This window comes from Lactuca sativa, chromosome 7, assembly GCF_002870075.4.
Source record: "Lactuca sativa cultivar Salinas chromosome 7, Lsat_Salinas_v11, whole genome shotgun sequence".
In the NCBI taxonomy this organism is placed as follows: Eukaryota; Viridiplantae; Streptophyta; class Magnoliopsida; order Asterales; family Asteraceae; genus Lactuca; species Lactuca sativa.
The window spans coordinates 43,472,499-43,492,672 of record NC_056629.2 but is presented as its reverse complement, the minus strand read 5'-3'; the positions used below and the strand labels follow the sequence as shown (position 1 = coordinate 43,492,672).

General features: G+C 35.9%; 3 protein-coding genes across 3 annotated transcripts; 1 reads left to right on the top strand and 2 right to left on the bottom strand.

Annotated features, from left to right (window-relative positions):
* Positions 1–3,468: 3,468 nt before the first annotated feature.
* LOC111880723 (vacuolar protein sorting-associated protein 2 homolog 2) lies at positions 3,469–6,453 on the top strand. Its single transcript, XM_023877141.3, has 10 exons — positions 3,469–3,636; positions 4,201–4,245; positions 5,010–5,044; positions 5,128–5,178; positions 5,289–5,393; positions 5,502–5,573; positions 5,707–5,778; positions 5,895–5,975; positions 6,063–6,157; positions 6,245–6,453. Exons 1-10 carry the CDS (start codon positions 3,603–3,605, stop codon positions 6,303–6,305), a joined length of 651 nt encoding a protein of 216 aa, XP_023732909.1. The 5' UTR covers positions 3,469–3,602; the 3' UTR covers positions 6,306–6,453.
* Positions 6,422–11,459, bottom strand: LOC111880722 (probable serine/threonine-protein kinase PBL24). Its single transcript, XM_023877140.3, has 9 exons — positions 9,923–11,459; positions 9,519–9,640; positions 9,309–9,406; positions 8,986–9,194; positions 8,039–8,620; positions 7,468–7,622; positions 7,163–7,375; positions 6,841–6,996; positions 6,422–6,561 (listed from the first exon to the last, which is right to left on the bottom strand). The coding sequence occupies exons 1-9, from the start codon at positions 10,071–10,073 to the stop codon at positions 6,496–6,498; spliced, it is 1,752 nt and encodes a 583-aa protein (XP_023732908.1). The 5' UTR covers positions 10,074–11,459; the 3' UTR covers positions 6,422–6,495.
* A 235-nt stretch (positions 11,460–11,694) lies between these two features.
* On the bottom strand, positions 11,695–13,765 carry LOC111880724 (uncharacterized). The gene is made up of 9 exons (XM_023877142.3): positions 13,568–13,765; positions 13,367–13,480; positions 13,021–13,066; positions 12,858–12,906; positions 12,626–12,721; positions 12,411–12,464; positions 12,274–12,339; positions 12,106–12,184; positions 11,695–11,851 (listed from the first exon to the last, which is right to left on the bottom strand). Exons 1-9 carry the CDS (start codon positions 13,616–13,618, stop codon positions 11,774–11,776), a joined length of 633 nt encoding a protein of 210 aa, XP_023732910.1. The 5' UTR covers positions 13,619–13,765; the 3' UTR covers positions 11,695–11,773.
* Positions 13,766–20,174: the final 6,409 nt, after the last annotated feature.

Below are 20,174 nucleotides of genomic sequence, written 5' to 3'. Positions count from 1 at the left end.
TGTACTCTATGACGTTTTGCTGTTGTTTAATTAATATCGAACAATTTACTTTTGGGAATGTAATATTTTGAAACTATGTACTGAATGTAAACGCTACCACTTGTAATATTCCAATGCTTGGTATTGTATGATGTTATGTTTTGTGTATATTCATTGTGATGGTATTCAATTGAGTCACGACAGCCCCCGGACGTTTCCGCCGTCTGGTTCGGGGGTGTGACACAAAACCCCGTAAATTAGGGTTTCATCCTCTAGCTCCAACTCATCGAGTCATGCCTCCGACTTGGCGACTTGATCACTTAAACACTTGGCCAAAACATTCCTACTCGATGAGTCAGGGCATCCAACTCGTCGAGGAGACCTTTCAATATGAAAATAAAGCTATAAAATTAATACCTGAGAGTCGGGGTGTTACACATCCTTATGGACTTGAAACCCTCATTTTATCAGCCTTCTTGTCCTCCTTACCCTACACTCGAACCCTAATTTTGTACTTGTGTGTTTTGGAGCTTAGAAGGCCATTTTGAGGTGTATTTTGGAGCTTTGAAGGAAGGTGTCCATCCTTGAAGCTTCATTGGAGGAGTAAAGGCTTATAGATCTAGAACCCCATCATCATTTGACACTCTTTTGAGGTATAAAGTATTGAACTTGATGCTTCTTACCTTAGATATCTTTTTGTTTTGGTTTATGGAACATTTTGGTCCTATTGATGAGATCTTATGAGTTCATATCGTTTTTGAAGCTTACAGTTGCCACTCTTGGTGTTATTTTGGTCCTTAAGTCATAATGTTGCCATTTTTGAGGTCTAGATCCATCCATGTATGAGTTGAGGCCATTTTCATAAAAATAAAATGTTATATATTCAGTTTTGGATTCATTTGGGGCATGCAAAGTCACCAAGTCAGTGACTTTATGAATCTAGACATTGTTTAGGACTCATATCTGTGGTTTGGACCTTTGGGCTAAGCATTAAGTGCTTAATGGCAAAAGTTAGCTTAATAGAGGAGTACGTTGGGCGTACAAGTCTGTACGCGTAGTGTACAAGCCATCAAGCGTGTATGCACAATGTACAACTGAGTATGCCCTACGTACTCGATTAGAATGGGTTTCACATATTTGGGCCTTGGTTTGGGCCATTTCATGGACCTAGTTGTTTTGGGCCTTAGTGGGCCATCTAAAATTAGGGTTTTGGACTAAGGAAATTATTGGGCTTTGGGGTAAGGCCCATTAGAGGGGTTTGGGCCCAATTTGGAAAATTGGGCCATAAGTGGGCCTTGGAAGATTAGTTAGTGTTAGGCCTTTTATATTTTGGATTTGGGCCTTAGTCATGGATCAAATTAGGCCAGGGGTAAAATGTTCATTTTACCCTAAGTATGGAGTATTGGATATTGATTGGAACCCAAGTATTGATTGGGTGTTATTTTATACTGATAGCTCGAGGAGTCGTCAGGACAGTAACTAGGGATTTCTTTCTATGAGATTCAACATTTGAGGTGAGTTTCCTCACTGTGTTAGCGGGTCAAAGGCACCAATGCCGACCCCTATTGATTATATTAGGATGCTAGGAGTCTGCATGACCCTTACATGTATTATGTGTTACTATGTATACCTGGCGAGGCTTGAGGACTGGAACATATGCTAATGTTATGATCATTATATGTGTTAACATGATTATGTGATATTGATTGTATGTGTATAGCAGGCGAGGCCCGGTGACAGGCGAGGCCTAAGAATAACATATCTGTAAACCGAGCGAGACTCAATGTCGGGCGAGGCCCAATGTCGGGAAGGGGCCCAATATGTGAGTTATTATGTATGGTATGGGGTAGTTTGGGGTAAGGCCCATTAGAGGGGTTTGGGCCCAATTTGGAAAATTGGGCTATAAGTGGGCCTTGGAAGATTAGTTAGTGTTGGTCCTTTTATATTGTGGATTTGGGCCTTAGTCATGGATCAAATTAGGCAGGGGTAAAATGTTCATTTTACCCCAAGTATGGAGTATTGGATATTTATTGGAACCTAAGTATTGATTGGGTGTTATTTTGTACTGATAGCTCGAAGAGTCGTTAGGGAAGCAGTTAGGGATTTCTTTATCTGCAATTCAACATTTGAGGTGAGTTTCCTCTCTGGGTTTAGCGGGTTGAAGGCACCAATGCCGAACCCTATTGATTATATTAGGATGCTAGGAGTCTGTGTGACCCTTGCATATGTTATGTGTTGCTATGTTTTCCGGGCGGGACTCGATGCCAGGCGAGGCCTAAGGAGTAAAACATATGTTAGTGTTATGATCATTATATGTGTTAACATGATTATGTGAAATTGATTGTATGTGTATAGCGGGTGAGGCCCAGTGACAGGTGAGACATGAGAACAACAGATCCGTAAACCGAGCGGGGTCGATACCAGGCAAGGCCCGATGTCAGTTCATGCATACAAAAGTTGTTAGAAACATTTGGACATCTCTCTCTCTCTCTCTCTCTCTATATATATATATATATATATATATATATATATATATATATATATATATATATATATATATTCCCCCTTGTAATTGTTTCTTTGACACAAAATGCACCCAACCCTTTTAAAATTCTAACTCAGCCCCTGGTTCCGATTTGTATGACATATGTGCTACGGATATGATCGAAATACGCCCAATTCAATTTTTATATATAATTTTTGACAAATTCTAAAACCGACACAAATCCAACGATTCATATTTTTACAAGATTTTTCATAATTTATTTCTCAAAATTTGATACCCTGGATCTACCCTTACTCAACTCATTCAGTTTTTATTTTTTATTTATTTTTTTATTTTTTTCATACAGTTTTAGCCCGAGTTTCAAATTCTTTTACAAATTCCCGACTTTTTTTTTTGTATCTTTAAAATTAATTTTATTATTATTATTATTATTATTATTATTATTATTATTATTATTATTATTATTATTATTATTTGTATATAAATTTTTATATTTTTTTATAATGACGAATTATTAACTTTTTTTTCAACTCTTTTATGTTTTTCTTTTTATGCATAATTTTTTAAGATTTTCCTATTGTTACATTCTTTATACATGTTTTTTTTAATATATATTTTTTATTTTTACATAATACTTTTTGTTAAAGAATATTTTTTATTTGTTTATATATCCGTTTCATATATACAGGATTGTAAAAAAAACATATAATTTTTCTTATATATATTGACAAACAAAAAATAAATTATTTTAGATATAAACTTTCTACAAAGCACACGAGTATATATCCCTTACGTAATCACAAAATTATATATTTTTGCATATAAAAACAAATAAATAATTAATAGGCTCACTAAAAAAGTTTATCTTATAGCGGAATAATTTTATTAAAATAGGAAAGGGGCTTTGTCATCACAACTCCCAAATCCCAAAGAAAAGGGTAAAGAGTTTGAGTTGGGAACAGGAAAGCATGGGGGTATTATAGTAATATACCCAAGTATAACGGCTATATGGCCAATCCTGTAAAAGGCAACCCCACGCTGCATCAAAGAGAAAACGCCGGCACCTGAAGCTGAGTAACCCCAGTTCATCTGTTTCCAGATCTGCTCACCCCTCGCCATGAACATCTTCAAGAAGAAGACATCACCCAAAGGTCAGTAACTCAAATCCACTTCATTTCTCGTATACTTTCTCTTTCTCTTTTACTTTTTTCTTTTCCGAAAATTCCCCCCTAAATGTTTTGCTTCGTTTTACTGTCGCCGTATCCTAATTACGATGTTAACTCTTTAAAGTTCGTCAAATCAAGTGTACATGTTGCTTTCATTGTGAGTTAATTTCTTTATTTTTAGACAAATGAGAAATGACACAACCTTACCCCATTTGTCAAAACAATTCTAATTGCGGAAAGAGGGAGAATGTATGATGGTGGGCATAGCTTTCGGTTTCCACTTTTCCAGTGATTATTGTTATGGTTCTTCCGAAAACGACTGCTTTATGTTGTAACATTTTGAAGATTTTAAAAAAGGGTTTAAGCAACAATGACCTAATTGCTAATTCGGGTCATAAAGATTCTCTTGTGTTGTGCTTGATAATTAGTAAAACAGTTTTCTAAAAACAATTGGAAGTTCAGTTTTCCATAAACGAGACGGAGGAAGTACATCTTTTGATTCTTTATCTGTTAGATGATAAATCGCTTCTTTTTTTGGTCAATTTACAGATGCACTGAGGACAAGCAAAAGGGAAATGGCTGTAGCCACACGGGGTAAAGCTTCTTTTTTTGGTCAATTAAGTTACTACCTTTGTTTTGAAATTATAAATACAATTCTTGATACAACTTCATATGCTATGTATGTAAATTCTACCTTTTATATGCAACTATGTGTGTTTTTGGTGTAATGCTTAGAACCTGGAAAAAAATTCTGCTTATTAACATCATACAAACACTTATTTAGAAGTTAACATGTCACATTCTCTTTTATCATGCATGATCTTTCTCTAATTGGCCAATTAAGTCACTTTTTTGCGTTTTGCCTTTCACAAAGAAATTTTCTTTCATTTTATGGTTAGGATCAATGGGGATCAAGCTTGAAACACCATATTTTCATATACTTTCTATATGAATTTTTGTTTTTTTCTAGTATTTCTGTTTCATCCAACCTCTGAAAACCCAAAAGGTACTTTTTGTGATGACCCTAGTCAACCATAACCAACTTGTAGTGTGTTATAGATATATGCTAAATTCATGATTTAAGTGTTGTTTCTTTTTGGCTAAATGAACTTGATGGGGACATGACTTAATCCGGTAAGCTATAACATGGGTGTTTCTCTTTTACTCAATACTGAAAGAACGACTTAGTAGAGAAAGTCGGGGAAATCACCATTAAGTCCTAACTTTTTACAAATTTGTCCTCATCTATGTTAACTTTTCTGGGAACTTTGATTATAATATTTTACATGCTCTAAATATATATACCTTCAAATGCATGTATGTCTTATCTCTTGACTCTTGATTTGATGCAATTGCAGGCATTGAACGTGAAATTGCATCCTTACAAATGGAGGTGTGTTATAATGGCTGAGGTTAATAATACATATAATTTTCTTTCCATATTCAATTGAATTCACGAACAAATTTGTTTTTCAGGAGAAGAAATTAGTGGCAGAGATTAAAAAGACAGCTAAAATTGGGAACGAGGTTAGTGCATTTTTAAGTTTTTAAGTTATGTCTGTATATAAGTACACATATTTCCTGCAATTTGCTTCTAATTTTATATATTTTTATTTTTTATATTTGGATTAAATCAGGCTGCCACCAAGATATTAGCTCGTCAGCTTGTTCGTCTTCGACAACAGATAACAAATTTGCAGGGGAGCCGTGCACAGATCAGAGGCGTAGCAACTCATACACAGGTATTTAATCATGCATAAATTATATATTTGGGGACAATTATTATGTTTCTTTATTAATTCATTTGAAGACAATCATGTAATGGATTTAGGGTTTTTATCGTCATGCAGGCTCTGTATGCCAACACTTCAATTTCTACTGGAATGAAAGGTGCAACAAAAGCAATGGTTGCTATGAACAAGGTATACATACATACCATTAGTAGAATTCAAAGTGTGTTGCTATAATATAATCCAATCCTCTTGTATATTTAAAACTATTTTAGACTGCAAGAAATAGCAAAACATACTTATTAAAATTTCCTACTGTATTTAGGAAATGGCACCTGTGAAACAAGCTAAAGTGATCAAAGAATTCCAGACGCAGTCGGCTCAGCTAGATATGACGGTAACTTTCTTTATGTTCAGTCAGAGTCACATAGTCACAGTCACAGCCACAGAGTCAGAGTCAGTTTTTGGGTTGGTAAGTAACTTAACTTAAACTTGTTGGTTATTTGTGTTTAGATTGAGATGATGTCGGATTCAATTGACGAAACGTTGGACAAAGATGAGGCTGAAGAGGAAACCGAAGAACTTACAAATCAGGTAGAGATGAGATAATTGTGTTTATATGTTTTATTAGAGCATTTTGTGGAGGATAAGATGTGACATGTTTTTGGTTGAGTTGTGTAGGTGCTTGATGAGATTGGTGTAGGCATTGCATCACAGTTATCTTCAGCACCAAAAGGTCGAATCGGACCCAAGAAGGTTGACAATGCTGCCCCAAGGTATATAGAAATACAAAAAAGTACAATCTACTTTTATCATTTTATCAGACAAATAACCATTGTTTATTGTTATTATGAAAATTACAGTTCGGTCACAAATGATGTTGATGATCTTGAAAAGAGACTTGCTTCCCTTAGGCGCCTGTGATCTTCAAGTCTAGTAGTATCTACTATATATGTATAGGAAGTATCTTGTATTGTCTCTTTAGTAATAATATATCACAACGAATTCTTTGTTTTTCTCACATTTGTTCTAAAAATATAGATTTATATAAAAATAGTTATTAAAACGTTTATATGGCAGCACATATACATTTACATTCATCCCGATTCATTTATCATTTCCTTGCGTCTCTGGAGCTTGTATTATTCCCTCCCATAATGCGTTCTAATTGCTTCACCACCTGCATGCCCATTATGTATCATTTTCAGAAACAGTATTCTAAGACTACAATTTAACTTAACTAATAAAAGTCCTTGTTTGATATGGCCTCTTATTGGGTTTGGCAAGAGATTCAGTCTAACTTTGTCAAATTCAGACTGTTTGATACCAAGAATTAGAAGCCTGTGTGATTCAGTCCTATTGCCTCTGAGTCTTGTATGGATATAAGATGATGCCTGAACAAATGATCAATTTACCCTATTTGATAACTGACCACATCAAGTCAAGTCTGAAAACTTACATATGCCATTGTATGTCTCTTGGTAGGATCTTTCTTGAGACAACCTTCTGCTAGTCGTACCATAAGATACAACTGGAAGACTTGGACATCCGGGGAATCAACAATCCTCTCATCAATTAAATCTGGATAATTCTGATCCTCCACAAGCGGTCTTGCCTGCCAAACACACACACACACACACACACACACACACACACACATATATATATATATATATATATATATATATATATATATATATATATATATATATATATATACAATCAAAATTAAAACTTGATAAATCATGCATGCATAAAGATTTATGAATTTCCTTAATTACCCATTCCACTAGGGTTTTCCCATCAAACTTCTTCTCTTTTGTCTTACAACCTGTGATCAACTGTAACAAAACGACACCAAACGAGTAAACATCCGTCTTTTTTGACACCTTCCCACATTCGGCATACTCCGGTGCTACATACCCAAGGGTCCCAACCACACTCGTCTCATCTGTATCATCACAACCGGTTCTTGCTAGACCAAAATCACCTAGCTAATTAATGTACATTTTAAAATCAAGTTAATTAGATTAACTTACTTGCAAATGTGCATGCATGATACATGTTAGATGCTTATGAAAATTACCAGTGATTCGTAGTCATGTGTTACGAGAATGTTATTTGGCCTCATGTCTCGATGTATGATGTTTATTCTATGAAGATAATCTAAACCTCTTGCGGCTCCAAGAGCGATCTTTATTCTCTTGTCCCATGTAAGTAGATTCGGATTTTCTGCAGCTGCTGCACATTTTGTAGATAGTTATTGTCACCAAGACCGTATTCACACTATTCGAATAGAAGGACTAATTTGAATAAAATTTGACAATGAGGGTACTTTATGGATTTAGCAACATAGTTTATACAATTCTACAAAAGGGTTATATTTTCAACAACCCTAGAGCAACATCATGCATGTGATTTGTGAGATGTTTATAGGGTTACACTTACACAACCCCATCTAGCAGATTTAGCCTGATCCACATTGGAATTGAAACTCTCACATGGCTCGACATTGCTGTTGAGACTCGAACTCTTAAGCATTAGCAAAGGAATAACTTTTTTAAATCGAATTTTGTCCCTAAATCTATTGCATCCTTCACTAAGGGCTGATTTTCTAGTATCATATATCTACCGAATAATCTATAATATGTTCTTACTTGATAAGTGTTGGTCAAGTGAGCCAAAGCAGACAAACTCATAAACAAGCAGCCTGTGTGTTCCTTCCGAGCATGATCCCAACAACATGACCACATTCGGGTGTCGAGCCATGCTGAGTACATTAACTTCAGACTTGAACTCTTTCTCTCCTTGAAAACTCACATCTTTATGTTGTTTGATAGCAACTTTTAATCCACCATGGATATTGAGCTCTCCTTCATACACAGAACCGAATCCTCCTTCTGATAGAAAGTTGTCTGAAGAGAAACCATCAGTAGCATGGTAGAGTTCGGTGTAATTGAAGTCTAATTGCTTTAACCGAGTACTTGGACGTTTATTCTGGCAAACTGAACAAACGGAATATTCAAACTCTTCTTCTTCATGATCATCATTTGTCCAACTGGAATTCATGGTGGATACTTCAGAAGTCCCAAAGCTGGAGGTGGAGGCCTTGGATGGAGATGGGGATATCTGGTTGGTGGATGGTGGGGAGGGTGAGAAGTGTGATTTATCCCATGGTGGTGCACCACTGCTGCCGCCACCTTCTGGTTTAAATGCTGGCTTTTGAGCATTTGTAGTTTCTGGAAAAGAAAAAGGAGGTGTTATGATATGCATCCTACTTATTTTCACTTAATTTCTTATTATAATATCCTACTTTCTTTCTTCTCATCATATCATTGTGCTTTCAAAAAAAAAAAAAATATTAAGACATCATACTTTGACGAATCTACCTAATTATAGCATTGTACTTTCAATTTTCATTATTATCAGTGCAAATAGATTTGAGTTTATTTTATGTTGACCCTTTAGCTAGGTTAATCCTATAGTGCTTTCCTATATATAATCTTATTTATCTTTCTTTGTAATTAAACTTTAACCTCAATAATGAAACCCTAGCCGTTTTCTCTCTAAATTGTCATTAGTTTACGTTGTCAAGGTTACTCACTCTTTGGGGAGAGTTCTCTCTTTGACATTACGGGTATCATTTCACCATATGAAACATGCTCATTGCTTGGAGTCCTTTTTGATGACCGCAGTTTCTTGTCCTCCATTGTTATTGGTCCTCTGAGCTTTTCGACTGTATTGTCTCGTTTCATCCTCAATATTCCACATGTAAGCTTCTCCATGAAGAACTTTCTGTCTTTCTTCATCTGCCTGCGTTGTGGAATTTTCAAAATACATTAAACTTATATTCTGGTAATAAGAGATCAAAGAAAATATCTTTACAACTTAAAGTTTAAACCCACAAAACGACACTTTTTATCATACCTGTCAAGTACTACCCATGTCACCCTTGAGCTTTTGGCTGCCATGGCAGCAATCATCTTTGGAGAAGATCCATATTGCACATCTATCTGGAACATTATCTGGATTTTTTTTTGGATTAATAAGATCGTGTTTATAGAACACACAATAATTAACAATATAAATCAACCCATGAGCTAAAACTAAAGCATATGAATTTGCTAAGAATGATACCTTGTTCCTTGCACAAATCGTAGACAGTTGCATCACTTCCTCTCTTTTATGATACTCCTCCTTCTTTATCCGTTCATCGTCCTTGTATTTGGTATTTGATCCACTTATGCTCATGATTTTCACTACAGCACAAATTCCCTAATAAGGTGTTTGTTTCTTTATCACTTAAGTGACATGAATTAAACCCATGAACTATATATAAGTGTATCTTTCTTACTTATAAAGAAGGCGAAAAACTTTCCTATTAAGTTCTAACTTTTTACAAATTTATTCTCATTTACTTTTTTTTTTCTATTTCTCAAAGCGTGTCGCCATTTTCTCAGATAACTTTTTAAATATCATCTATCTAGACAACACTTAATGGGAAAAGAAAAGAAACAAACCAATGATGAATGATTACTCACAAGTACTTGAAAGCTGATGAATAACTCCAAGGAGAGTGAGCTCATCTCCTGATCCAACTGGTAAGCTCTCGAAGGCTGATATGATTGCACTCAAACCATCAGTTCTTGATGCATCATGTATCACCATCAGTTTTTGTGCTCCTGTGGACATGATGTTCTTCGACTTTCTCTGAACTACAAATATGGAATTGGTAGGTTTATGGTAATTAGTCAATTATCTTGTACTGAATATTAGTCAAGTATCTAATAAAATACCTATTATTCCGGGCCATTCACGATATAATTTATAGCAAAAGAAAGTTTTATGGTAGAATCACAGTTTTGGGACTTAACACACGTCTAGTCTAAATATATGCTAAGAGTCCCACAAGCTACATCAGCTACATGTCTCTATATATGTTGGAGCCTGACCTCTCTCTCACTCTCTTGAAGCACGTATATATATGAACGGATAGACTGAAGATCATATTAATAGATGAATTAACTTAAATTTTTTAACTAAATTGGAATCATTAGGGAACATAAACAAGAAAAGGGACAGATCAATTTGTACCATGAAACACAAAGTATATCCTATAGAGAGTCTGTATAGGGACATGAAGCAGATGAGTTCGAGTTCATTCCAATCGTATATCGTATCCGTGGCGATGGGCAAACGAGTTTTTTCATTGTTGGGAACAAGAAAAGATTGTGTTTCTTAAGTACCATTTTTGTGAAACTTATGCTTTCTCGATTCTTGTTTTTTTCGGTTAATTAACAGCCAACTATGAGCTATGCTGCTGTTTAAGGTGATGATTACAAGGATTTTGTTCCAATAGAAATCGTACGGTTGTCTTATATATTTTGGTACAAGGATTCCTAAGATTCAATGCTTACGACATCCTTTCTTTTTTGTGTAAACAACAAGCATCGTTTAGGAGACGCCTGTTGGATGTGAATCATAGTTTATATATGTAGAAAATACAAGGACTTTTGCCCTCATGATAAAGTAAAAATGGTTAGATAAGTATATCCGTTGTATAATGAAGTTATGTATTTATGACGTAAGACATTAGATTTATTTTCCAATACGTACTTTTGCGGGAAAATGGAACCGATGGGCAAATTGGTAATTTTTATTGAAGTGTTCATGTTTGTCTTCTTTCTATATGGGGGTTCTTCATATGTGATGAAAGCGACATAGTCCTATGTAACAACAAGAAACCGCATTGTAGCTTCTTATGTTGCGTCATGTTTGTTAGATGGAAACCACTGGAAATTTAGTATTTTATACAAAATGATATATGTATGCACCTTGTATTATTTTATAAGCTGTCGCATAAATATTCTGTTCATATATAAATATCAACTTATGATTTATAAGAATTTAGATCCGTTTTGGTGGACCCGTTTATCTTTTTTTCTTGATAAATGAATTGAAACTATTACATCTAAGTTTTTCTAGGTTCTGAAGTGTCTAGGTTCATTTACATTTGTCTTTTTACTGGTGACATTAGATTGTTGTTAGTTATTACCGTTTTCAGTGGGAGAACATAGTTGTTTCTTGTAATTGTTAAAGTTTATAATAAGTAATAGTGACACAGTTTGATAGTGACTTTATCAAAACCAAATGGAATCAACCATCTTTTATAGGTTTAACCGATTTACTACTTTTACTACTGTCTGTTTGTGATTTCTGATCTTATACAAAATGATGACGAATCACTTTTCTTTGTCTAAAGAATATGGATAAGGTTTGTGAAAAATGTAACTGTCATCAGTGTGGCTAAAGGTGGCAAAAACGATATAAGATATAACTACTCATTCTGAAAAAAGTAAAAGACATAAATGCCCTTATAAATGATTGAAGGTTTATGCCGAAAGCAGAGTCACAACAATAAACAACACAGCAGCAAGCCCAAAACAGCACCCAACGATCACTGAGAAGGCCTGTAGATTGTTGTAAATCATTAGATTAGGGGTATTTTTGATCAGTGTGAGGAGGGCATTCAGGTCTTTTGCATCGATGAAAGATCAAAAGCGAGTCCATGTCCCAACTTTTTGGGTGAGACAAAAAGTTGAAACTTTTGTTTCATTGACATCAGTTACAGTCTCGGTCTAATGCACGCAAAACACAGTACAACCTGTTCTGTTATGTTCTGTGGGACTGTAAGGACATGACATGTTTTGTAAGTGGGACGAACCTTTGCCTGTGATTTAAACTTGAATTTGGCCATAAACCATGATAGACCTTTATCAACTACAGGTGCAAGTGCTAGAGCCCTACAAAATAAGCATCTCTTTCAGACGACTTTCTCACTTAAACTAAAGAGAGTGTGTGTGTGTGTGTGTGTGTGTGTTACTTGGCTCACCCTGCAGCTCTGACAAGTTTAGTTACTTGGCTTCCAGCCCAGACCATGGCCATCAGTTTAACAAATCTGCACATTGTTATTCAGTTCAAATTCTTCCCATTAGTTATTTCATGATGATGATGAAGCAGAAGAAGGACCTTTTAACTGCTGACCAATAACCCATTTTACCAGGTGCTGGTGCAATGTAGAACCTACATCATAAATTGACATAATTCCTGTTAAGTACATATTTAAAGAGCATTAAAATGTAGAACATATGAAAGAGGTTCTATGTGATAATTTCATTTTTTGACATAAATATATGGACGTTAATTTCTTAAAGCTATTAACCTTATAGGTACAAAGCACTTACCAAGCCACGAGAAAGGCAGAAAGATAATAAGCAGTGTTGAGTAGCCCGTAGGATAATATCCCTGAAATTCCATATCTTCTAAGCTTTTTCAATATCCTGAGAATTCCAAGGAAAAGAATAATATGATTTTGTGTATATGAAATGAGTGCACGGAAATATTAAACTGATGATACATATTTTGTAATAGCCTGCTAAAGTTGATCAATAGTGATGAAAGACAAGTAGTTAGTACTCGGATGATGAGGATGACTTTCCTTGTGTTTCATTGCTTTCCTCTGAACCTAAACAGAACATGTGGAATTTTCAGAAGCCTTGCATTAGAAGCATGTTTTCATATGTAGAATTGCTATTGAGTAGACATAATCACATAATTCTATTGATCAATAGTTCAATACCTTCTTGCTCTATAGAGCTGCTGGGAGAATATGATAGTTCATGAGGCTAACCTTGAAGTGAAGAGTTAACAATTAGCAATATGGTTAAAATTTAAGCTGTAATTAACATATCTTAACAAGGCTACATCACACCGAATCTAGAATTTATTCCCAATTTTGATATAAGTATGTAAACCCTGAAAGAACGACTAGCTAATTGAATATCATCCATCAAAATCAATACCATATGTAATTTAGCTCAGATTTCGATAAAATATCAGACAATTCAATCAATGTGGCACATTCAAACATGGAAATTGTTACAGCTTATAGGAACATCGTGTAAAAAGGAAATAATAAAACTCACATCACCACCACGCACACACCGGAGTTGTATACATTTCCTAGTGATTTGGGCATGATTCATTTGAAACGGAAAGTGTAAACGAGTTGAAGAATCAGCAGGAACATCCAATGTGACCTACAGCATTTCGCACAGAAAAAACCCAAAATTAGCAAAAGTTGTAGCATCAGTATAGAAATTGACGTTACAGGAAGCTTTACTTACATGGTCGAGGTGAGCCAGAGTGTTCAATCGCATACATGCGTTGCGAGACATGGATGGAATGGAACAGCGAAACCAGGCGATAAGCGGAGAATTTCGATTGGTTAACGGTTTCTCGTTCGAGGTTCGGGTTAAAATGGTAATTTCGGTGTGTATGGGTTGGTAGCGGATCAGGCTCGACCAAACCGAATCAAAAAATGGAACATAATACGCCCGAAGACCGGACCATCATATGACCTTGTTTAAATGGGTTGGGTTCACTGCGGCTCACCGCCATGCATGATAGGGGAGATGGTTCGTACTTTGGATGATATGTTAGACCAAGCAAAACATGACACAACACAAACCCGACACGAAATTAGTGGGTTAAGGTCAAAGATTTCGACATGTTTATGTAAACGGGTTGACATGACATGATAATTAAACGAGGGTAAGGGTCAAGACTTTCAACTCGAAGATGATTCGAATATGACCCGTTTAATTATATGTTATTTATTATAAATTTCATATTTTTATAAATATATTATATGTTATAGACTTATGGCGGGCAAAACTCAAGAATTAGAAATAATATTCAAAATTTCAAAGTTACTTAATTTTATTCATCATCGATGCCTATCCGTTTGCTCCCCAACTTTAACTCTTTTCATTTTTCCTTCTTAACTTACTATAAATTTTTTCATTCCATCTCACAACTCTAGTGTTTTACTTTTTCCTTTTTGCATCCACAACTCCTACTTTCCAATCTTTAAAATATTTCAACCCAACATGACACAACATATTTATAAGGTTTAAACCTTAACCCGAAACCCGACACGAAAATAAACGGGTTGACACGGCACGACACGATAATTAACGGGCCAGGTTAGGGTCAAACCCTTTCAACCCGTTTAATGTCTTAACACGACACAAATCCGACACGACACGACACGTTTGCCAGGTCTACGATATGTTAACCTCCGAATAAAAATGACAATATAAAGGCCATTGTCTCATCTAAGTCACCATGGTTATCATATAACTTTGTTTGAATTAAAGAAATATATAAACTAAATTACATCTTTGGCCCATAATGTTTGGTCAATATATTACATTTGGTCTAATTATCAATGTTGCAAGCTTAGTTCATATTTCAAACTAAATTAGCACATTTGACCCCTCTCACCTAACATTGTTTGACAGTTGATGTTAATCTCCATCATGTGCCTTGAATACAAGGGATTTTAGTATTTTCAACACAAACTATTAGACACTCTTCCTACCATTTACTTATCCACTCTTCAAAGACAAGGTTTTGGACTTCCATCCTTCATCCCAGAGGTTTAAGTAAGAACAAGTACATAAATCATACAAAATGGCTATTAATGATCTTCACAAATGTTGTGTCAATGTGGAACATTAGAGTTTGTGATAATGATTCGAACCTTCAACTAACTTCCAGTAAGTTGATCATAGGGTATGATAAATGGTTCCTATAAAGTTGTAATATTTCTTTAGTATTAATGTTTTTAAAAGTTTTTATTCTAATAAGAATTATGTCTAATTTACAGAAGGTAAACCAAGACTCTTCACAATCAAGCTAAATCAAGCTACACTATTATGGATGCTTCTCCAAACCATATGAAGAAAAAACTATATATACAAATTTATTAACTATGTTGATAATGTAGACATTGGTCTCTTTTTCATGAAAGATTTAGATATGATAACGGAAAAGTCAGAACGTTATGGTAATATACTTATATACTTTCACTTCCTAATACTAGGAAAAACTTTAGATTGTAGACTAATGCCATTAGACAGTGACGATGATGTTGTGCATTTGTCAAAGTATAGAAATGTGTGGTGAACATGGAGCTACCCATGTTTATTTAAAATGTCCCAAATTTTTTCTTAAAAACAAAATTAAATACTAAACATTTTTCATAATAAAGCTCAGAAAAAACTCTTTATTACAAACCAAACCAAAGTCAAATGACAAATGTGAAATAAAACAACATAACTGAAGTATGATAATTTTAATCAAACATAAGTTCTAAAAATCAAGAATGTCATGAGTACAAATCATAATTAATTGTACATACGGACTCTACTGTAGTCAAGTTAGACCCTTCCCCTTGTCTACCATGGAGGTTCCTAAAAATATTAATAAAAAGAAAATAATCATAAAGATTAGTGAGCATACACATGACTCACATATTATATCAATCATACACATGGTTTGATTACATAACACATAAATACACAACACATAAACACATATACATATAAACATATAAACATATATTGCTTGTACCAACTCTCTCAACTGACTGATTCTCCTAAAGGGTTTGTCTTAGCTACTTTGACTAGTCAATTCCCCCGAAGGACTTGTTATGGCCACATGATCCCATACCATGTTACACTTAAACATGCATAGTCAACATAATATATAAGTTAGTGTAGCTCACCTTGTCTGAATGATAACTGTAATCTCAATCGAGATGTGAACTAGGAAGTATCCAAACTCTAATCAACCTACACAAGGTTCCACTAATCATTACTTGGTTCATATTCTCAAACTCTACTTAATACTAATTATTAAGTATTTTATTTTAGTTATACTTTATTTACATTAGCCTGTTCTAGCCCTTTCTACCTATGTTACATACATTTACATAGACGATCTTTTGAATAAGAACAAATTACCCCTATTAGCTTTTCATGGATATAAATCCCACATCCATACAATTTTTCTACATTCTTCTATGGTTTTTACAAATTGACACTTGCAATTAGTCAACTTGTTGAACCCGTTTATAGAGATTGCATCTTCCACCCTACAAGGGGGAGAATTAGGACATGATGTACAAAGATGAATTCAAATAGACACCCATACCTAACTATAGATCTTAATCTCAATACTTTTTGATCTTTCTAGCATTAGTTATGAATGATACAAGATGAAGCCATACTATAGCTACAAGTTGTACAGTTCATTCGACAACATTTGTAACATCCAGGAAATTGGATATATCTGTTAAACCCTTCCTCTTCTCCATATTTTCAAGAGAAGCCCCTAAATGGAAAATGTTGCTAAGGAGTACGCTGGGCGTACGGAAGAGTACGCTGCACGTACTCATTCGCTTATAATAAATGCGGACTCCATGAAGTACGCTGGGCGTAACCGGCCCAAATGCAAAACCCTAATTTAGACTTCAGCCGTATATAAAGAAGGCTATGGCCTTATCCTCAGCTATCATTTGAGTGAGTGAAACCCTAAAAGGAAGCCAACCTTCGTTCTAAGCTGGTGTGGGTGTTTTTGGAGCTAAAAGTGCCTTTGTGTGTTAGTAAAGAAGAAGAGGAGATTCTTGTGAAGGCTAGAAGTTGGAGTGCAAGCTTGGATCTGAGTTCTACAAAGGGAGAAGCTTCACTTGGAGGTAAAAGTCTCAGAACTTTCCTTGTTATTATGGTTGTGTGCTTCTTGGACCAATTTTTAGGGTTTTTGGTCCCAAGATGGAGACTTTTTGAGCAAATGGCCTCCATAAGCTAGAATCTGCCTTATTTCAGTGTATTATGCATTTTGGGTTCATAAAAATCCAATCTTGGACGTTGAGACTAAGTCATGCATGAGATTAGGGCTTAATGTGGAAAGATGTGATATGTTGGAAGTGGTTTGTGACCTTTATAGCCACACAAAGGCTTAAAGGTTTTGACTTTATGACTTAAGTGGCAGTAGAGAGCCCAAATCTATGATATGAGCCCATGACTTAACTTGTTCAGACCAGAAATAGAGGAAAGATAAGTCTGGGACTTACGCTGGGCGTAAGTCTCAGAACGCACGACATAGTAGGTTGAGGTCCCAGATCATTTTCAGGCGCGCTTGGGTACACTGAGCGTACCAAGGAGGTATGCCCCGCATAACTCCTTCTGTGGGCTTTTGAGTTATGTTTTGGGCCTTGAGCGTTGGGCCTGTAGTTTGGGCTTCATGCAATAGAGTCTTGGACCAGGGAAGTGTATATATGTGCTTTGGGGCCCTTGGATTGGGTTTGCCTTTTTGTTTGGGTTTTAGGCCGTATGAGGGCCCATTTATTATTGGGCCTTGGTGGGCCCAATGGGTTCAGGGCATTAATGGGCTGGTAGGTGGTCTATCTTTAGATCCGATAAGTGAGAGGTTGGACTTAGCTCCTAATTGAGTCGATTGTGGGTTTGGCACAGAGTTAGAGGCCGGTGCGTGGCAGCAGTGTTTATAGGAGCTGTTCTTCATCCGAGGTGAGTCTTCTCACTATACTTTACCTAGAGTGGTATTTAGAGTTATGTGACAGAGTATTTTGTGTGTTATTTATGTGATGTGATGCACTGCATTATTTATATGTGATTTATGTTGTGTGTGTGTTTCAGAGTTAGGACTGAAAGGTCCACAGAGTTAGGACCAGAGGGTCCACAGAGTTAGGACCAGAGGGTCCATAGAGTTATAGCCTCGAGTGGCTAATATGTGTTTTATGTGGTATATTGGGGAACTCACTAAGCTTTGTGCTTACAGTGTTATGTATTATGTGTTTCAGGTTCTCATGATCGCGGGACGACACTGGTTGATTGTACGCACCCGAAAAAGAGTTATGAGGATTCTGGATTATAAATTACTAAAACATGGAGTTATGTTTTGTGAATTGAACAAATGAGATTTTAATAAAATGTGTCATGAGTATTTATATGATTTAAAAATGAAAAATTTCTTTTGAAACTTTACGTTGTTACAAGTTGGTATCAGAGCCTTGGTTTGAGGGATTCGGATGTGCCTTCGGGTATATCTGTAGGTGTTGTGAACGATGTGTTCACCGGTGTACTCCATCCCCCACATGGTTGCCTTTAGGACATTTATTGCTAAGGAACCCCCTTAGCAGTAGTGTCCATCCCGATGATGATCCTTAGGATAGGTCCCTTATGATAGGTGTTTAGGGACGTAATGTGAGGATAACGGGAACGGGTAATCGGGTTATTGTTGGTTGATGAAATTAATAAACTATTTATTGTGGGTTGAAAACCCTATGTGCTCACCAGGCTCCCAAGCCTGACCCACTCAGTTTTATGTATTACAGGTAGTGGCGCTCGAGCATAGTTGTGATGTGTTGAGATGAGGGATTACGAATATAGGCATGTAGATATGAAATAATGTAGTAAGGCTTATATTGTATTGTTTATACTTATGTACTGTATCGAACATGACATCCCGAGTCTTTTAATGAAATATATTTCTAAGGAAATGCTTTTGATAAATCTTTATCATATTATTGTTTTGGGACAAATTCTGCAACTCTTTTATTAAAAGGTTACTCTGATTCTGAAATAAGTATAAACAAAACCGGTCTTTTCTGGCCGTGAATTTGGGGATGTCACAGTTGGTATCAGAGCACTAGTTTAATCGAACTAGGAAATTGGAGGATTTCTAGACTTAAACTTAGAATGCTAAGTGATGATTGTGAGATGAGTACCTGCTAAATTTTAGACACGAGCACTAGTTTATTTTAGGAAAGATGCCTAAAATGCTTTTATGTGCTAAATGCTTTGTGTTATAGCTATAACTATAAAGATGCCTTATATGCTATTATTTGTTCGGATCTATGGTCTGTTGCCGACCGAATCTAGAAACTTTATGTGTTTAGGATTCTAAACGTTTGACTACGATATTATAACTAGCATGTAAACGTTTTGGAGTAATAAGGAGGATTTAATACGTCTATCATAGATAAAGTTTTCCTATCTTAATTCTCATCACTACACACTGAACGTCTGATTTGGTGTATAGACCATCATGGCAAGAACCCGAAGTGGAGTAAAAATGCCAATGTAAATGACAATCAACAGCCTCAACCCCAAGTGATTGAACAAGTACCAGTTGTAGCAGCTGCACCTGAGCCAATGACGATGGCTGGGGTACAAGCTATGATTCAAATCATGTTGGATCTCCAGATGGAGGAGACAAGGCGTTTACTTCAACAGAATAGGGATGAACCTACGATACCTGTTGAACAACCTGAGCTAAATGACGAACAGTTAGAAGAAGGGAATTACAGTAGGACTGTTAGTCAAACTGAATCGCCAGTGGTTAGGAGGAACAACCAAGATGAAAGAGTCGAGAGGAATGGATGCAAGTATAAGGACTTCACAACTTGCAAGCCATCGACTTTCACTGGGAAATAAGATCCAATTGGAGTTATGGATTGGATCTCGGAGATGGATTTGGCTTTCATAACATGTGATTGCAAGGGCAAACTACAAACCACATATGCAGTACGTCATTTTAGAGGTGGCGCTGTTCGCTGGTGGAACACTCTGGGGAAGACCATAAGCCCCAACGAGCCATTACAACTGACATGGGCAGAGTTCTTAGTATACTTCAAACGCAAGTTCTGCTCGGCCCAAAATCTGTTAGAGCTGGAAAACCAATTCCTGACGTTAAAGAAGGACAACATGTCCATTGATGAATACACCAATGCCTTCACAGACAAAATGGAGTTTGCTTTGCGCATCGTCCCAGATGAATTGACAAAAGTCGACAAGTACAAAAGGGACTTACATGGGAGTACGCTGTGCCAGTACGTCAGACACCTACTCTGGAGGCAACTATCTG

Excerpts from the sequence above, each read along its gene's own strand:
- LOC111880724 (XM_023877142.3), bottom strand. The coding sequence starts at position 13,618 with ATGTCTCGCAACGCATGTATGCGATTGAACACTCTGGCTCACCTCGAC. Across the intron at positions 12,907-13,020 it reads CAGCTCTATAGAGCAAGAAG|GTTCAGAGGAAAGCAATGAA; the intron begins GTATTGAACTAT and ends TGTTCTGTTTAG. Across the intron at positions 12,722-12,857 it reads AAGTCATCCTCATCATCCGA|GATATTGAAAAAGCTTAGAA; the intron begins GTACTAACTACT and ends TGGAATTCTCAG.
- LOC111880722 (XM_023877140.3), bottom strand. The coding sequence starts at position 10,073 with ATGTCCACAGGAGCACAAAAACTGATGGTGATACATGATGCATCAAGA. Across the intron at positions 9,641-9,922 it reads TCATCAGCTTTCAAGTACTT|TGAAAATCATGAGCATAAGT; the intron begins GTGAGTAATCAT and ends TTTGTGCTGTAG. Across the intron at positions 7,376-7,467 it reads CACATGACTACGAATCACTG|CTAGGTGATTTTGGTCTAGC; the intron begins GTAATTTTCATA and ends TACATTAATTAG.
- LOC111880723 (XM_023877141.3), top strand. The coding sequence starts at position 3,603 with ATGAACATCTTCAAGAAGAAGACATCACCCAAAG. Across the intron at positions 4,246-5,009 it reads AATGGCTGTAGCCACACGGG|GCATTGAACGTGAAATTGCA; the intron begins GTAAAGCTTCTT and ends ATGCAATTGCAG. Across the intron at positions 6,158-6,244 it reads GTTGACAATGCTGCCCCAAG|TTCGGTCACAAATGATGTTG; the intron begins GTATATAGAAAT and ends TGAAAATTACAG.